We start from the raw sequence: 18503 nt of genomic DNA on the forward strand, positions 1-18503 counted from the left end.
AGACGTCTGAGCGTGGAGACTCTTGATGCACTGACTCCAGCTTCAGTCCACTCCTTGTGAAGCTCTCCCAAGTGTCTGAATCAGCTTTGCTTGACAGTATTCTCAAGCTTGCGGTCATCCCTGTTGCTTGTGCACCTTTTCCTACCCAAATTCTTCCTTCCAGTCAACTTTGCATTTAATATGCTTTGATACAGCACTCTGTAAACAGCCACACCTTTCAGTAATGAGCCTCTGTGACTTACCCTCTGTGTGGAGGGCGTCAATGTTTGTCTTCTGAATCATTGCCAGGCCAGCAGTCTTCCCCATTATTGTGGTTTCAAAGAACAAGAGATACCCAGAATTTATACTGTAGAGATGGTCATTTATTGAAACTCAAATGTAAATATTCTAATATTTTGAGATAATAATTTTTGACTTTCATGAGCTGTAAGCTCTAATCATCAAAATTAAAACAAAAAAAAACTTTTGAAATGTTTTACTGTACATGTAATGAATCTAAAATATATGAAACTTTCACTTTTTGAAATAAGTTACAAGAAAAAAATAACTTTTTCACGATATTCCAATTTTTTGAGATGTACCTGTACAGTATAAGGCATCAGCAAAGCAGGCTTATTTACTGCACAAATAGTATGCTAACATTCCATTTTGAACATAGCCTGTATTAAAGGGACTCAAGGTACACAAGTACTTTTGAGAATGTATATTTAGGGAGAATTCCTTTTTTTTCCAGTGGATACAAATCTAAGAATAAAACATATATCGTTTCAGCTATTACATTTTTGTGTTCACTTACAGTAAGGAAATGCCCATAAAAAGTGCTGTATTGTTAATTTGTGAGTATTAGCATGAAGTCAAGTCTATGACATCTATCTCATAAATACATTGTTTGCATATATTACTTTTTTCTTAATTGCATTATTTTCTGAAGATTACTTTTTACAACGTTCCCAGTGTTTCCACTGTTTACTGTTTACCTAATCCACATTTCAATATAACATACAATACAAGCAGATGAGCTACAATAATTGTCCATTTCTCAAATACTTTTGGCCTGTTATCAGATTTTTTCTGTTTACTAAATATAACAAAAATTGTAACATGAGATCATACTTACAGTGGGGTCCACTAATCGAAAATGCTCCTGTTTTACGTCTAATACAAAATTCATTATAAATTATAAGCAAAACAATGTTTCAAATAATCCTTTGGCCCATTAACAAAATTACAGCTCAACACTGTATTTGACAGATACTTTTGAATACAGAAACATTTTATACTTTCGCAAGAAACTGGTCAAAAAAAAAAAATCTTCTTCAAATTTGAGACAAAAAATATTTTGTTACAGGATCCCAATAAAACTTTGTGACATACAAATGTTCATTTCCAGCACCTTTAAGCTTGCTGATGTTAAGAGTAATACCACTTGTACATACAGAGCTTAGGAAATCCCTAAAAGCCGCATGACATAATAACCGCAGTCTGGTCTGTGAATATTTCCTCTGCCTCCAGGCTCTAAACACAGGGTGGTTAGAATAGGAAAAAGAGGTAGCTGTAAAATGACTCTTTTTACGTCTTGTCCACAAAGTCCCGACTGACATTTCTGCTTTACATTTTCTTAATGGATCAGCACTCATAAGCCCTGAGCTCCCCACCCACGTCACTGTTGGTCTCCTCTGATGTGGCGTCTTACTGTGTTACAGGGCAGGTTCCTTCATACGGTTATTACCCTGTAATTCGCTCTGCCAGGGTATACACAGCTATTTACAGTGTGGTTGCGTGGTAAAAGCAATGAAGTTGTGAACTAGAGAGCTGCCGTATGTCAAATCAAACAGACACAGGATCTCTGGTTTGAAAGACCTAGTTTTTGTAAGTTTAAATTGACTATGTTCCCTCATAATGTCAGAGAGGAAATGCATTAGGATTATCGTACAATGAAGATTTGACTCGATGTGGACTTATTCCCCCATGCAGTATATCATCTTATGGTGATGTCTGAGATGTCCTGTGATACAGTGCAATGTCCAATAACCTATCCATTCAATTGCCAAACCGCTTTATCCTATGTAGGATTGCAGGGATGTCGGAGCCTATTCAGTGTCTTGGGCCAAAGGCAAGAAAAACACCCTGGGGTGCGTTTCCTGTACAATGACTAAACTCGCTGCTAAACCAGTGCAGTATGATGCATCAACGGAGAAATTAAAGCCTAACTAGCTAGTCAAAACTATTTTGGGGGCATGCCCATCATTTGAACCATGTTGGTTCAACAATATATAGGACTGCTGTTAAAGAGATAGTTCACCCAAAAATGGAAATTCTGTCATTAATTGCTCGCCCTCGTGTCGTTCCAAACCTGTAAGACCTTCGTTCATCTTCGGAACACAAATTAAGATATTTTTGATGAAATCCGAGAGCATTCTGACCCTCCATAGACAGTAATGTAATTGCCACGATCAAGGTCCAGAAACGTAGCAAGGACATCGGTAAGATAATTCATGTGACATCAGAGGTTCAACCATAATTTTACGAAGCTACGAGAATACTTCTTGTGCGCAAAAAAAAAACTTTACTCAACAATTCTTCTCCTGCGTGTCACCCTGGCGCCATTTTGGAGAGTATCCACTGAACGTAAACAGCGTATGCTGTTCTGTGTCAGCTGCGTCACATGGATACATTGTTTTTGTTCAGAGCAAAGCGCAAACAACGCAGAAAACGTATCCGCATAGCTGACACAGAACAGTTTACGCTGTTTACGTTCAGTGGATACTCTCCAAAAGGGCGCCAGGGTGATGCGGATGAGACAAATTGTTGAATAAAGTCGTTATTTTTATATTCTTTGTGCACGAAAACTATTCTCGTAGCTTCGTAAAAGTACAGTTGAACCCCTGATGTCACGTGGATTATTTTAACGATGTCCTTGCTACGTTTCTGATCAGATTAAGTAATCTGATTACTTTAAGTAACTAGTAAAGTAACACATTACTTTTAAATTTCCAACAAAATATCTGAGTAACGCAAAAGTAATGTAATGCATTACTTTCTACAAAAAGTAACGCAGTGACACAATTAGTTACTTTTTTCATGGAGTTTAAAAATGTTTTCAAAGTAACCTTCCCCAACGCTGGTAATAACTAATATCAGATTATTTTATAAAAAGATATTATTTTTTTATTTTATGAACATGCAGTACATCTCTGTATAGCTGTGTGGTTCATTCAACAACTTTCATCACGACATATTTCTTCTGAGATGCTGCTATAACAAACAAGGTATCTGAGGATTACTTCACTATTTTTGTTCGCTGGCATTTTGCTTTATTTGATGTTTGATTCATTGCAGGTTCTCTCTCATTCTCCTGGATTTCCTAATGTGCATTCATGTGCATTCTTTAGAAATGGCATTGATTCTTACTACTCTAAAATATAGCATAGAATTAATGAAGAACAGAATGGAGGGTATAGAATGTTGATTTGCTTATTGTGCCCAAGAGCAAGTTCTATGTAAGTTCACATGGCATACTAACTTCTAAACACAGGTCAAGAGCTGCAAGTTTTAACCACACAAGTTTGCAATTCTGTTTGCCATTGTATGTTGGAACTACGGTTTCAAGAAACACCAAATCATTGATCAATGTGGGTAATGACTCGAGTTGGCTAATAATGTTATTGGGAACACATCCCTGGACAGATGGCCAGTCCATCACAGATCAAACATAACATTGCAAATCAGCATCAAATAGAATTTTAATTCTTGCAGACGTGTTATGAACGTTTTCTGTGAAATACTGCTCTAGAAATGTTCACATTGACATACAACCCAGAAAGCATCCTAAAAGCTTTAATTTTCTAAAAGTTTTTAAACAAATTAACTACAAGTCTAATAGATTAACCATGTCTGAAAATGCCTAGTTCTTACTAGTTGAAGAAACAATATGCATGCTCTTATTTTCTCTGACTCAAGAATCTGAATGCTCAGTCACCAGATGAAGAAATATTTCTAAGTTTTGGAAAGTGTGTGGTCCAACAGACGTCAATGGGACGTCAAAATGATACAGCAAATCCTTTGAATAAACCTCAGGGTAAAAAAGGATTCTGGAAAAGAAACCCAACTCCTGTAATAATTACAAAGAACTGTGCTGCAAACTTGTGCATACCATACTGGAGCAATGAACTAAAACATCACAAAGGTGAAGGTGCATTATTGATTCAAGATGATATAAACAATCCCAGAGTAAACAGAGATTTAGCTTTAATATTTATTTTTATGCATGATTTTTGCATCTTAAATGCTGTCCTTTCCGTAGCCTGAAGCACCTAAAGCATTTCAAGCTATACATATCAAGAAATGTACAGATTTTTAACTTATATAGGGTATATATTCAAAAGGCTATTTAGTAACTCTTGCTGGAGTTTAAATATTCTCTGTGCTGTAATTGATACTGTTTGGTTGTGATAAGCTTGGACAATATAGAGGTGATGTGATACTTAATAATGCACTAAGGTTTCTAGCAAAAACGTACAAACAAACAGAAATCACATAAACTGTCCTGTTTCCAGTCTTTGTTCCCCTTATGAATAGAAATAAATATGAATATCAATTATTTTTAGTAATGGAATAATAGCTATAGTGATATTTTTAAAAAAGGTTTTAGCTCTTTTCAGATCCACTATACAAGCTAATTACAGCATTTTAATTGTAGACTAGGAGCAATACAGCATATTATGCATTTGAGAAAACAAAATTACATCTGGACGTTATGCAGATTTATAAAATTATTATTATTATGGTTGCACTTTACAGTACGTGTACTTACTTACAGTGTACTCACGGTGTACCTATCTAAGAAAGTACTGGCAATATAAGGTAAGTACAGGGGGTAGGGTTAGGTTTAGGGCAAGGTTCAGGGTAAGTACCTAGTTTTTACCTATAGTTATTGTAATTACTAAAATAAGAACATAGTATGTACATGAGTAACATCTAAAATAAAGTGCTACCTTTATTATTATGGGATTCGTATTTTAATGTCAATTTGAAGTTTTGCAGAAAAATTGCAGATAAGGGTTTGTACAGCATTAATACAATATCTGATGGTACAGTGGTCTATTTGAAGTTTATATATTCATATAGATACACATTTTTGGAGGGGAAAAACGTCGTTGCTGCAGGAGTAGTTTGTCATTAGTAAGCTGTGCCAAAACGAAAAACTGAGGTTTGTCCTCAACCCACAGAACAAACACACAGAGAGTGCGCTCTCTCTCTCTCTCTCTCTCTCTCTCTCTCTCACACACACACGAGTGCGCTCTCTCTCTCACACACACACACACACACACACACACGAGTGCGCCCTCTATCTCTCTCACACACACACACACACACACACAAGTGCACGCTCTCTCTCTCTCACACACACACACACACACACACACACACGAGTGCGCGCTCTCTCTCTCTCTCACACACACACACACGAGTGCGCTCTCTCTCTCACACACACACAGAGAGAGAGACAGAGTCATTGACGCGTGCTGACGTCAGAGCGCGTCAGTCCGCAGCAGCAAACAGTTGATTTCTCCAGTTCTGCCGCCTGCCTCATCACACTATATGCGGTGGTTTATGGCTCCTGACAGCGTGATTTTTACGCACAAACGGTATTACCTGTGTCAAAATACTCTCGGTGACTGTGAGATCTAGAAGCCAAAGAAACAAATCCAAACTGTATGTACTCAGAAGAACCGTAAATGCACCAACATGTCTTTATAGCGGAGAATGGCCTCTAGTGGAAGAACTCATAAACACCCATTTGTCCTTACACGCTGCTTTCATATTAATTCCCCGACGTCCTGCCTCGACACTATAACATAAGAGGATGTCCAACCCTGCGAAATGACGCCCCCATTACCCCCCTGAGCAGTGGGAAAACACACTACAGCAGTCCGGAGCAGAGCAGCTGCGCCAGAGTGCGGCGCAGCCGGGGAGGAGATACGCGAACGCCGCCGCTCTCAGTGCCGTTCTCCGGCTCTACTCGAGACGAGCCCTCTTCGCCTCTTGCCTTCATTTCCCAACGTTATACTAGGAGGAGAGGACGGGCGCGTCTGCACACTGGACCTAGACACAACCGCGCGCATACGGGGCGCGTAAAACACGGCGCTCCATACAGACTTGACGCGCTTTGATGTCATCCGGCGGTTCAGGGTCGGATCGTTTCATTTATAACAGCGGGTCGACATTAAACTAGACGCATATCATATCAAGAGTTATCATTCCTCGCTTGCGGTCAGACATGGAAGATGGTCCGCCTTCCACAAGCTGTTTCCGAAGGTTCACGGACTGTTTCCTTGGCTCAAGTAGGTATACTTATTATTTCCCTTGCCTACTAGTAAGGAAGGGTGTAGCAAAATGTAACGTTTTGTTGCGCGCTTGCACTGCTTTGCGGCTACATATTGGCAAACTTTTGAATTTATTTTCCAACGTGAAGTTTGGCTGGCAATATTTGCGCAACGGCTGCAAGATAGTGTGAATGATTATGCCCATACGTTGTTTATATAATTGTCTGTCATCACTTGTTATGTGTGTTTAGATGAAGTTTTTAGTGCAGTAGCTGGGTGGGAACATGCATGTGAGAGAGGGGGATGTCTCATCATTTGAACTAAGTGTTAGAATGAATTTGTTTTTGTGATTTCCTCTTTCATTTAAAACGCACAGTGTCAACTGTTGGCCACTGGAATGTAAATAAGCCAGTGTCTTTTTTTTTCTTTTTCTTTCTTTTTTGTTGTTAAGTAATCATATGCAGGAGCAAGCCAAGAAATGCAGAGACTAAACTGTGGTCCTGTTTGTAAAAATAAGTGAATAAATTCCCCTGGCTAATTTAGTCTTTGATTAGGCTACCAGTCAGCGGCAGAGTAGCAGTATTTACCTTGTTGTTATATGTCTACATTTACTAATAGTACTATTATATCACATAGTAAGCAGATGTAGAAAGTATAAATCACACAAAGGATCTTTAAAATGTTTATAGATGAAGCAAGACTTGTTGGATGTAACGTGGTTTAGTCTCAGTGTCTACTGTCTAGAAATACACATTTGGAGATAAATGAGCTGCAATAATAATGTATGCACGATTCTGAAATTAGCCACTTTTATTTCAGAGATTTGTTGCTCCTAACTGTTCCCATAAATTCACCACAGTTGTATTAATTGCTTATTTTATATATGATATTACAATTTCATGTGGCATTTTGCCTATTTGCTGGAGGAAGAAAAAAATCAAATGCACATATTTTTTGCTACCATGCAAAGACATAAAGCTTGACTGAGTGTTCCTCTCAATGCAAGTATACACAAATGACAATTATTTAGAAAGAAACCATATTGAGCAGTTGCAAAGCTGTTTCTTTTTGCATGCATTCTATTTATAAGGTTAAGCAGTAAATGTATCTAAAGCTTAATCTTTCCAAGTTAAAGCTTTAGTAACCTAGTCCATTGAAAACTATGTCGGTCACTAAAAAATAAAAAAATCCTCAGAAGTCCCAAGCAGTTAGTTGGAAAATAAGGAACCATCCTGTAGTCACAATGTAAAGATGATAAACAGTTAAAGGTCACACTTAATCAGTGCTCTCTGTTGCACACTTTGATCAGATGCCACAGTAATCTATCAGAATGAAAATGTTTAGGAAGAGACTTCACGTGCAGATGAATTATTTGATGTTGTTCTCAGTGCATAGTATCTCAAAGTGTGCGTGCAGGACAATAGTGTCGAGATGTTGTTTTGGTGACCTCCTCTGATGGATATCATGACAGAATTAGCATGGAATGCATTGACATGAGAGCACAGTGTAAGCTGTGTGCAGTGCTACTGGTGACAGGTTAGCAAGAATGTCACAGGCTTTACTGAGGAACGCTGTAATGTATTGCAGTCTCAGTGGATAAATGCAAAATTCATACAATTCATATTGTAGAACATTTTCTTTCAAATGTTATTGGCAAATAACAGGCATAAAAGGCCAGAAAAGAAACTCTCTATAAACTTCTGTATTTACCATGCATCTATACAGTACTATATGTGCATTCATCCAGCAAGAGGCAAAGAGGTACAATGTGTTTATTAATGGGCTTTATCATCATATTTTCCAGAAAATAGACTTTATAATATTAAAAATCAGTATAATGGTCTTAATTGGTTTGCTTCAGAATCCAGATTTCTTGTTTTAAATCAAGTGGTATTGAAATCTACACATTAAACTTTATTAATATTACAGTTAACTGTACAGGCCTACCGATATGCAAATCTTATAACAAGATATAGGCTTAATAGGAACACTGATATTTTTGGACTCCAAATGTCTCATGAATTACGGTGGTTTCATGCTGTCGGCAGCTGATAATCTGCAGCACAGGACACACTGTGGTCTGCACAAACCATGTTTATTCACGTTGCAAGTCAAGCAGTATTTATTGTAGTCTGGGTTGTATTTTTCTTTACTTTGTGTAGTTTTACTCATGGTTTTCAAGCATGTCATGCAACCTCTCCATGTTGGCGTCTTCACGAATTTGGCTAATTTCTACCTGGTGACAGATTAATTTTTTTCAAAATATTGTCGATTTTGATTCGACTGGTGGTCTTTGACATCAGCAGTACAGATATGGGATATCCTGTTTATTTTATATTATTCATGTAGTCCACAAATAAAAATAAAAAGACCTCCAGCCTATTTTTTGTTGTATTATATTATTTTTATTCTTGTTTTGCAGGACAGAGATTACAATAAACTTTAATTCACAACCTATATACTATACTTAGATGTTGCACTGCATATTTGTATGGACACTTTTGTTTTTATTGGACAGGATATTCTAAAATAACAGGAATGTGGAGGGAGAGAAAAGGGGGAAAGAGACTGGGACATGACACAGGCAGCATGATTTAACTAAATATTAACAGAGAATCCCAGCAAAACCTTCCAAATCAATATCAGTCAGGAGTAATGGAATAAAAAGACTCATTCTGGAGGAAAAAAATATTATTTTACATTGGTGTTACTGCAGTGCTCTGTGGTAAGAGTGCAGGACTGTAATGGTGAAGATGTTCGGTGTGTTGAAGGGAGCTTGCGGCTGGTGTGTCATTGCATCTCTCAGAGGCAGTGCTGAGTCTGGGCTTCCTGCTGCTGTCTGCAAGGCTGCTGATATCAGCAGATCACCACACGCAAACAATGGGAATACAGCATTGTTTTCTACTTAGCATTTTTTGGCAGGTATCTTTTTTTTTTTCAAAATGTACATTTTTGGAAGTCACGTTAAATCACGCAAAAGGAGTCACTCACATGCAAATTGATCACGACTACTCTAGTCACAGTCTACTTGTCCGATTCACAATTGAATGACTCCATAACACTTTACAATAAGGTCCCATTTTTGAATGTTAGTTAATGCATTTGTTAACAGTATTTATCTTGTTAACATTAGTTAATCAAAATACAGCTGTTTATTGATTGTTCATGTTAGCTGAGGTCCATTAAATAATATTAACACACAACCTTTGATTTTAATATTATAAATGTTGAAATTAACATTAAGTAAGATTAATCCGTTTTAGAAGTGTTTTTCATTGTTAGCACATGTTAACTAATATAGTTAACTGTTAACAAACACAACCTAATTGTAAAGGATTACCAATGATTCTTATGAGCCAGTTACTTTTAAAGAAATAGTTAGAAAGTCTTACCAATCAGTCTTGAGTCATTTATACAGTATATCATTTAATTCATATTATGTAATTCATTTATTTATAATTTCTTATGATTCCCTCTAAGGGTGACTTTGGGGGTTAGAATTTAATTTTATTTAATTTTATTTTTTAAAATAGTACCCCTGCATTATATTCAAAAACATTTTAATACTAAGTGCACTGTAAAAGTTAAATAAATGTGCTGAATAAAGCGCCAAACAAACAAATGTGTACCAAAATGTAATTTGTCAGTATGTAGTAAGATGTTATCTCACCCGTGCAACAGATTAGATCTGAAAAAGTTGTTCGGTCTTATGACGGCATTTTATGGGAATGTCTGGGACGAGTCATGCTACCGGTGGTCTGGTGTTATTTTATATCAGCCTTGCCCTAGCGTGTGTGATGGACCTCTCCACAGAGGCAGTTTTTGAGGCCACTCCAGGTCAGCACTAATGTGATCTGACAGGCCATCTACAGAGTGCTTAACTCAATGAAGAACGCTGCATTGTCATGCAGGAAGTGCTCATCGAAGACACTTCCTCCCCCAGCTGGATGTCATTTAATCATCCCAGTGAATTCCCTTCTCAAACGGGCTTTCACTGAATTAAACTGCTTCGCGTGATATACATTCAGCTGTCTGCCAGACATACAGAATGTCGAGAGGCACTTTTGAAATTCTCATTAGAAAGTCCAGCATCGGCCAGTGGACAATTGGACAATTTGACAAGTTTTCAAATGTATCTTTTCTTTCTTGATTTATGGAGGTAGCAAGACATTAAGGCATGTCTGAATCCAATGTTTGCATAATGTCCTGTCTATTAAGATGTCTTTATCTGGTCTTTTGAAGGCATTATTAATTGCAAAATCCCACAATCCTGTTGATTTGGTTCACGTTTTGGTGGAAAGAATAAAAACGGTGTCTGATGGAGCAGTTAAAAATACACTCTAAAAAATGGTGGGTTAAATACAACCCAGTGCTGGGTAAATATCGGACAGAGCATATTCTGGGTTGTTTTCAACCAACAGTTGGGTTAAATGTTTAACCCAACCTTCTGGGCAGTAACCAACCGCTGGGTTCGTCCATTGTATTTAACCCAGCATTTTTTACTGTTTTTTTTTATGTTTAACGCTCACTTGAGCTGGTTTTATCATTAAAACAACACATTGGATTGTTAGACATTGTATGGAAGTTTCTTTAGGATGTGCCTTAATACACAAAAAGTGCCACTGACTTCAGTTTATAGACGTTACACCCTAAAAAATGCTGGGTTAAATATAACCCAGCGCTGGATAAAATATGGATGAACCCAGCGGTTGGGTAACTGGCCAAAAGTATTTTATTTGCAACATCATTACATGTTTTACAAATATGTTTAGCATGACTTATAAGGTTTAATAAAAATGACTTTAAAGTATATTTTAGTTTACCTTCAGTGCCTGTCATTACATTCAGCAGGACACTTTAACCATATTTCAAAGGCAATAGAAGTAACAATGAAATTACATGTAAAGATGTACTTAAGTCCTACTTAATTGAGTTAAAAAGCACTCTTAAATTCAACCAATTGCATGTAAATATGCATTCAAACTATTATTGTATTTATTTATATTTAAACATTTTTATTTGCTTGCATAACATGCAATTAAGTGTCTCAAAAACATAATATTTCAGTTTGCACATAAGTGTATTCTTTAAATTATTGTATTTTTGTACTCTATTATGCTAAAGTGTAATTATTTTTGTTGCAATGTGTATGTGCAACACATAATTCAATGCAAGTATGAGCTTGTTTTCTCACTGTCACAAGGGCCGCTAAGTGATAACATTCTTCCTATATGGTTAGTTCTCTCTTTCAGGTCAGCTACAGTCATGGAAGAGCAACTGTTTTAAGAGAATCTTGTTGAGCAAGTTAGTAAAAGTTCATCAAACTGTCAACATTTTCCATTTTTAATACTTTGTGTCAAGTTAAAAAAATGTCTCAGGACCCCTGCATTCTGTTCCATTCCTGAAGACTTCTCACATCTGCCCAGGGCCATCCTTACTGTTGAAACCTCAAATATATTTGAGCTACATTGTGATGACAGTAGAAGAACATTTGAAATGTGGAAAACTTAAGCAGGAATCTCATTGGATAGACTCTTGGGTCATCATATAAAATTTCCATGGCATGAGCTCACTCTGTCTGTTACTCAGCGGCCTGTTCTTCTGATAGTGTCAGCTGACACTGAACTGCAGCGCTCCTTTATGACCTTGTGTTAGGAATCTCCAAAAGCAGATTGCGAGACTGCTGTTCTCATCAGAGATTTCCTTTGGTCCCATTGCTCTGCTGGAAACAGGAGTTCTCCAGATGTGGCGGGTGAAAATCAGCATCTTTGGCCTCCTGCGAGAGCAGCGCTGTCAGATCAAACACTCCTCCCCCTCACTTTAACAGAGGCGTATAGGAAGTGTGGATGGGAATTGTGAGAAATTTAACGATTCTTGTTCTGATTCCACTTAATGAATCAGTTTCTTTAAAGGGGTCATCGGACGCCCATTTTCCACAAGTTGATATGAGTCTTTAGGGTCTTAATTAAAAGTCTATAACATACTTTGGTTAAAATTTCTCAATGGTAGTGTAAAAAACACCTTTTTTGCCTGTCAAAATCAGCTCTGTTTTCAGTAAGCCATTCTAGTCCATGTTGCTTTAAATGGTAATGAGCTCTGCTGACCCCGTCCCTCTCTTCCATGGAGTGACGAGCAGACTGTAAACTTCAGCCGCGAAACTGGCTAACATTAAGAAAGGCGATTTGCAAAGATTCATAAAAACCCTTATACTCACTTCTTCTGTAGATGAAGCTGGATCACGAATGATTTGCGTGAACATAGATGCATTTAGGCAGATCGGGGATCATAGCATTCCCTTCGAAACGAAAGTAACGTTAATCCTCTGTATCTTCAGAGGCTCAGATGTCGGGAGTAAATGACGACTGCTATGTATGTACTATACAGTTATATGTTATATATACGTTCATGACCTTGTCAAGGCTAAGAATTAGCATGTTTTATTATATAATTTTTTTTTTTTTAGTCATAAAGCACTCTTTGGCTAGTAAATGCATTCATGGGTGTTTGCTAGGTCAAACATCACTATTACTGTTTCTCATACTCAGAATTGGGGATTTAAGCAAATCTTTAACCTTAAATGGTAACATCTGGGACATAACTCACCCCACATGGTTTGTGCTACAGAAATGAGTGATTGCTTAAATCATATGGCTTGCTGAGAAGTGTGACATTACTTTCAAAAGAATTCAGGCTTATATTTTTTTGCCTTGCTGATAGATAGGAAATATCCTGTAAGTTTACATTCAGAATATCATACTTGTGGGTGGGCTCGTTTGACACCCTACCAAAAAAAACCAGTCAAAACACCTTGGAAACCTATTGTCATACATAAGTTGGCTATGGTAGTTGTTCATAAATAGGGCCCCATGAAATCTGTTTAATTTTTTTCCTCCACATTCTGTTTAATTGTTTCTCAAATTCTGTTTTTTTTTTTTTTTTTTTCTGGATTCTGTCTTTTGTGTTTTAATACAAATTTATTACCAAAATGGTGGTAATGAAATTAATGCACAAAGTAGGCAGGATACAAAATATTGCACAACAGAGTTTACAGTTTAAATTAACACATGGATGAAAAATTGTGATATTCTTCAAGTCAAGTCACCTTTATTTATATAGCACTTTATACAATACAGATTGTGTCAAAGTAGCTTTACATTTTCAACAGGAAAATAATGCAAGAGGACAATAACAAAGAGAATGTTTTAATAAACTATATTGCTTTTATTTATTTATTTATTTTAAGAAGTACATTCTACTATATATGTCTTCAAGTCACGATTTCTTGAATTTAAACGTTTTTTATGGCATTTTGTAGTGAAGATTTTTGAATTTCTGTGTATCTGATGATAGTTTTATTTATTTAAGTGAAGTGACACCGTAAAGCCATTGACGCTATAGAAAAGCTTCACGTGAGCCAGTGTGTGAGGCACATGAAAAGACACTTATTGACTTATTGACACATATGACTGCCATTGGCTATGGCAGTCATATGGCGTCACTGGAATATGGAGAGTGTCCACATAAACCATCATCAGCTTCAATTTGTCTGAAGGAAGATGCACTAAAGTATGGCTACAAGACACAGCGTCTCGTTCCCTTCTCAGGGAACCATAAAATGTTCCCTTTTTGATACTATGGAACATTAATACCCACTACGCCATACTGTAGGTCTAACTGCTCAGAGCTGGATGCATTTCTAACATTTAGCTCTTCAAAGCCAAATGCATATTCAATTGCTAACTCCTATTCAAATGCAGTCAGTACAATCAACCAGACCAGTTGTTACCTATTCTGAAGGATATACTGAGTGCATGTTTCTACCAGTTTAAGTAGAAACACTGTATGTCGGGAACTGTTTGCATGTAGCTGCAGAGAGAGAGAAAAAGGGCAATGCCCCACTCTCACCTAAAACTGCAAGCATAATCCACATGCCGCCTTGGCTAACGTGGGATCCAAACCCGAGGTTGCAGCCTGAATCCCATTCCTTGAGAAGAGAGGCAGGCAGGAGCGGAGCTTCCCTTCTGTAAAACACCCTTGAGTGCTGACAGAACATGCTCTGTTCCCAAACAAATGACACACAAGAAGTGTGTGAAGTGTTTCTTGGATGTTATAGTACAGTGAAGAATGATCATGTGACTTTACATAAGCCGTGTGACCTGTAAATGCAAAAAATCAGTTTCCATTGCAGTTTTGCTAAATATTCCTTTTTCGAATTGCCCGAAAAACCACCACATGCGAGCGTTAAAACTTTTTTGTGATATATGGGAGTTTTTGCAAAATTGACGCATTTGAAGGGTAATGGAAAGGCAGCTTGAGAAACATGCAGTCATATTTAAATAGCGGTCTTTTGCGCTTCAATATTCAATGGCTGTAGTCCATTTCATGATTTGATGAAGTGTACAGCCCTACTTTTAATTTATTTATCAGAATTTTGCCAAATTCTGTGACATTCCGTGATATACAATAAATTCCATTTTTATGATTGGATTCTGTGATTCCATCCACATTTCCCATATCACAGAAACCATAGGGCCCTACAAAAGTTCCTTGAAATTGCAGAACACTTGATAAGGTCTGTTTTTGTCATCATAATTTGTCAATGTGCCTTCTAGTGTTATTTACACATCAATCAAAGTTAGCTAAAATATTGATCTGTATCGATCTGTGGTGACAGACGTTTAAAGGTCATGTTTCTGACACTAAGTTGTTCTCCTTTATGCACTGCAACCAGAGTGGGCAAAACATTAAAAAAAAAAAACATTGTACAAGAAAGCTAATACAATGACTTCAGCTCAAAAGCTAATCTTCGGCTCAAACTATAGTGGACAAGAAACCCCAAGAGGAAGTATGAATGCTCATTTGTGTTTATCATCAGTGCTGGGGAAATATACTTTTTTAAGTAATGCATTACAATATTGTGTTACTCCATAAAAAGTAACTAATTGTGTTAGTTAATCTTTATGGAAAGTAATCCATTATGCAACTTTTGCTTTACTTTTTGTCACCTGTGCTGGGCCTGCTTATTTGTTTTTAATAACAAAAAAAACTAAGTTATATTTTTGGCAACTGTAAAGGAAATTAATCTGGTCCTCGGCACCTCACTCCCAATTTCTCTGAACACGGGACAGAAGAGGTGTCAGTGAATAAATGGGTAAAACAAAGCTTGCGTTACTTATTTGAAAAAGTAATACGTTACTTTAGTAGTTACTTGAAAATAATCTCTTTACGTAACACACGTTACTTGTAATGCATTACTCCCAGCACTGGCCATCATTGAAATATCTGAATCGACTATTTTAAAAAAAAATGCTTTCACTGCCAATGTTGCCTGTGGGCAAAAAGTTAATTTCTCACTCTCATCATATTTGATGGAAAACTTACTCCACGGTACATCAGAGCTTCCCAATCGTGAGAGTTTAGAGATCGATTTACAGTGGTAACATATTCTCAATAAGCTGGCTGTGAATTCATAAAGGGCAAGGCCTTGTGAACCTGTCGAAAAGGACTCTAGTTAGGGGAGCACACAGTTACAGCAGTGACTTATCTTAATCTTAACTGGCCATTTATAGCCTGTACCCTTTCCTCCTAATGACCAAAGCCAGGAGAGTGGAAATAATGCAAATTACCTTTCCATGAAAGTTACTGTGTGTTTGTGTGTGGTGTTACTGTAAATCTACTATATGCGTTTGTTTCCTGGCGTGTGCCTGCATCTGTCTGTCTGTGTTTGTATGTGTACTTACTTAACCATATCCTTTGGGCACACATTTAAACCTTAAAGTGAGCTAAATCAGACAGGTTATAGTGTTTATAATGAGCTGAGCACAATACAAAGTCTTTTGTAATGTAAAATAAATAAAAAGATTGTTTTTATATTATTATTTAATATTTTTGTTTCTCAGTCTATCTGTGTATTCCATCCGTCTACCTTTGTCCATCACTGTCCCAGCCACACCAAAACTCTTTCTCAGATACTCTTCCCACTTCTGGCAGGGGTCCCACATCTGCCCTTGACACCACTCCAGGAAGAGAGCAGTTCACAATAAACCAGCTCTTCTCTCTCAGATGATCTTTCGGTTTTGCTCTCTGCTGCTTTTGGTAACTGTACGGTTTTGAGAGCTCTGACTCTTTGGACACCAGCGGTGAGAGGCTGACCCCATGCGTTTATAGGCCTCTCTGGAACAGGTATTAGACATGTGGGCAGCCAAAGTTTGAATCCGGCCAGGTGTGATGTAAGTTATGGTTTGTTTTATTTCACAACAGCCTGTAAGAATAGAAAGGAGAGAATAGTTTGGATTTCATTTTAAAATGTTTATTACTGCAGTCAAACTGAAGATAAAACTCATTTTCAGGACAAATCAGGTGCCAACTGTAATTCTGTTTACTGTAAGCAAACATCTGCATTCTTCAGTGATAAGAGAGTTTCTTTATAGCGTGTGTATGAAGTCATGTGCTTTTTCTGTAAGTCCTCCAGCAGAGTCTGAATGTGCCGTGATCTTTGGTTAAACATTAACTCTGAGCAGCCGCCTAAATTCAGGAAGAATACCAGTTTCCTTCTCTATTCCCAGTGACCCATGCAGGACACCCTACTGAATAGACTTCTGGTAAACTAAAGTTTGAGTGGTTTTTTTTTCAGATACGGGAGTGTTTTCTTTTGATTTGTGTTGTTAATTGACTTTCAGAAAAGCCTCAAATGAAGATAATTCTAGCACACTGAGATGAATGGATAAATCACTGAATAGACAGTGGCTTTTGAAGTATCTTTTATGTTTTATTTCTGTATCTTTGAGCATATCACAATTAGTGACCTATAATCCTCAGCAATCCATTTAAAATTGTTTGTTAGTTTATCTGAGGCAGACATAGGGAAGGTTCACAAAGGATGCAGTCCATCAATTATGATTTTAATTGATGGTCTACAGGTGCATCTCAAAAAATTTGAATATCGTGAAAAAGTTCATTTTTTGGTAACTTATTTATAAAAGTGAAACTTTCATATATTCTAGATTCATTACATGTAAAGTAAAGCATTTCAAAATTGTTTTTGTTTTAGCTCATGAAAGTCAAAAATTCAGTATCTCAAAATATTAGAATATTTCCTAAAATCAATCAAAAAAAGGATTTGCAAAACAGAAAAGTTCAAGTACTTTAAAGTATGTTCATTTATGCACTTAATACTTGGTGGGGGCTCCTTTAGCACAAACTCCAGCATCAGTGAGGAATGGCATGGAAGCGATCAGCCTGTGGCTCTGCTGAGGCACTATTGAGCCTTCAGCTCGTCTGGATTGTTGGATCGACTGTTTCTCATCTTTCTCTTGAAAATATCCCATAGATTCCATATGGGGTTCAGGTCAGGCATGTTGGCTGGCCAATCAAGAACAGTAATATCATGGCACTGTGGGCAGGTGCTAAAGTCCTGCTGGAAAAGGAAATCAGCATCTCCATAAAGCTTGTCAGCAGATGGAAGCATAAAGTGCTCCAAAATCTCCTGGTAGACGGCTGCATTGACTTTGGACTTGATAAAACACAATGGACCAGCAGACGTCATGGCACCCCAAATCATCTCTGACTTTGGAAACTTCACACTGGACTTCAAGCAGATTGGATTCTGTGCCTCTCCAGTCTTCCTCCAGACTCCAGACATTGATTTCCAAATGAAATGCAAAATGTACTTGTATCTGAAAAGAAGACTTTGGACCACTGAGCAACAGTCCAGTTCTTTTTCTCCACAGCCCAGGTAAGATGCTTCTGGTGTTGTTTCTGTTTCAGAAGTGGCTTGGTAGCCCTCTTCCTGAAGACGTCTGAGCGTGGTGACTCTTGATGCACTGACTCCAGCTTCAGTTCACTCCTTGTGAAGCTCTCCCAAGTGTTTGAATCAGCTTTGCTTGACAGTATTCTCAAGCTTGCGGTCATCCCTGTTGATTGTGCACCTTTTCCTACCCAAATTCTTCCTTTCAGTCAACTTTGCATTTAATATGCTTTGATACAGCACTCTGTGAACAGCCACACCTTTCAGTAATGACCTTCTGTGACTTACCCTCTTTGTGGAGGGTGTCAATGATTGTCTTCTGGACCAGTGAGTGTGATTTCACCAAGTACAGCATGTTCCTGTATCAACATCCTTGTTGATCCTGGAACGTCATTCCAATCAACCAATCAATCAGAATTAAGGGATAACTT

The 18503-nt window shown here is 37.5% G+C and overlaps 1 protein-coding gene across 3 annotated transcripts in view; it reads left to right on the top strand.

Annotated features, from left to right (window-relative positions):
* Positions 1–5902: 5902 nt before the first annotated feature.
* The window catches only part of LOC306882506 (cAMP and cAMP-inhibited cGMP 3',5'-cyclic phosphodiesterase 10A-like), an 87540-nt gene continuing 74939 nt past the window's right edge, over positions 5903–18503 (top strand). The window contains exon 1 of one of the 3 annotated variants that reach the window (XM_079437169.1): positions 5903–6344. In XM_079437169.1, the coding sequence (XP_079293295.1) occupies positions 6281–6344 (64 nt within the window). In that variant the 5' untranslated portion in view covers positions 5903–6280. The remainder of the gene's footprint in view (positions 6345–18503) is intronic. The other 2 variants (XM_079437168.1, XM_079437170.1) reach the window with 2 other exon arrangements.

The sequence above is a fragment of the Barbus barbus genome (genome assembly GCF_936440315.1).
Source record: "Barbus barbus genome assembly, chromosome: 16".
NCBI lineage: Eukaryota > Metazoa > Chordata > Actinopteri > Cypriniformes > Cyprinidae > Barbus > Barbus barbus.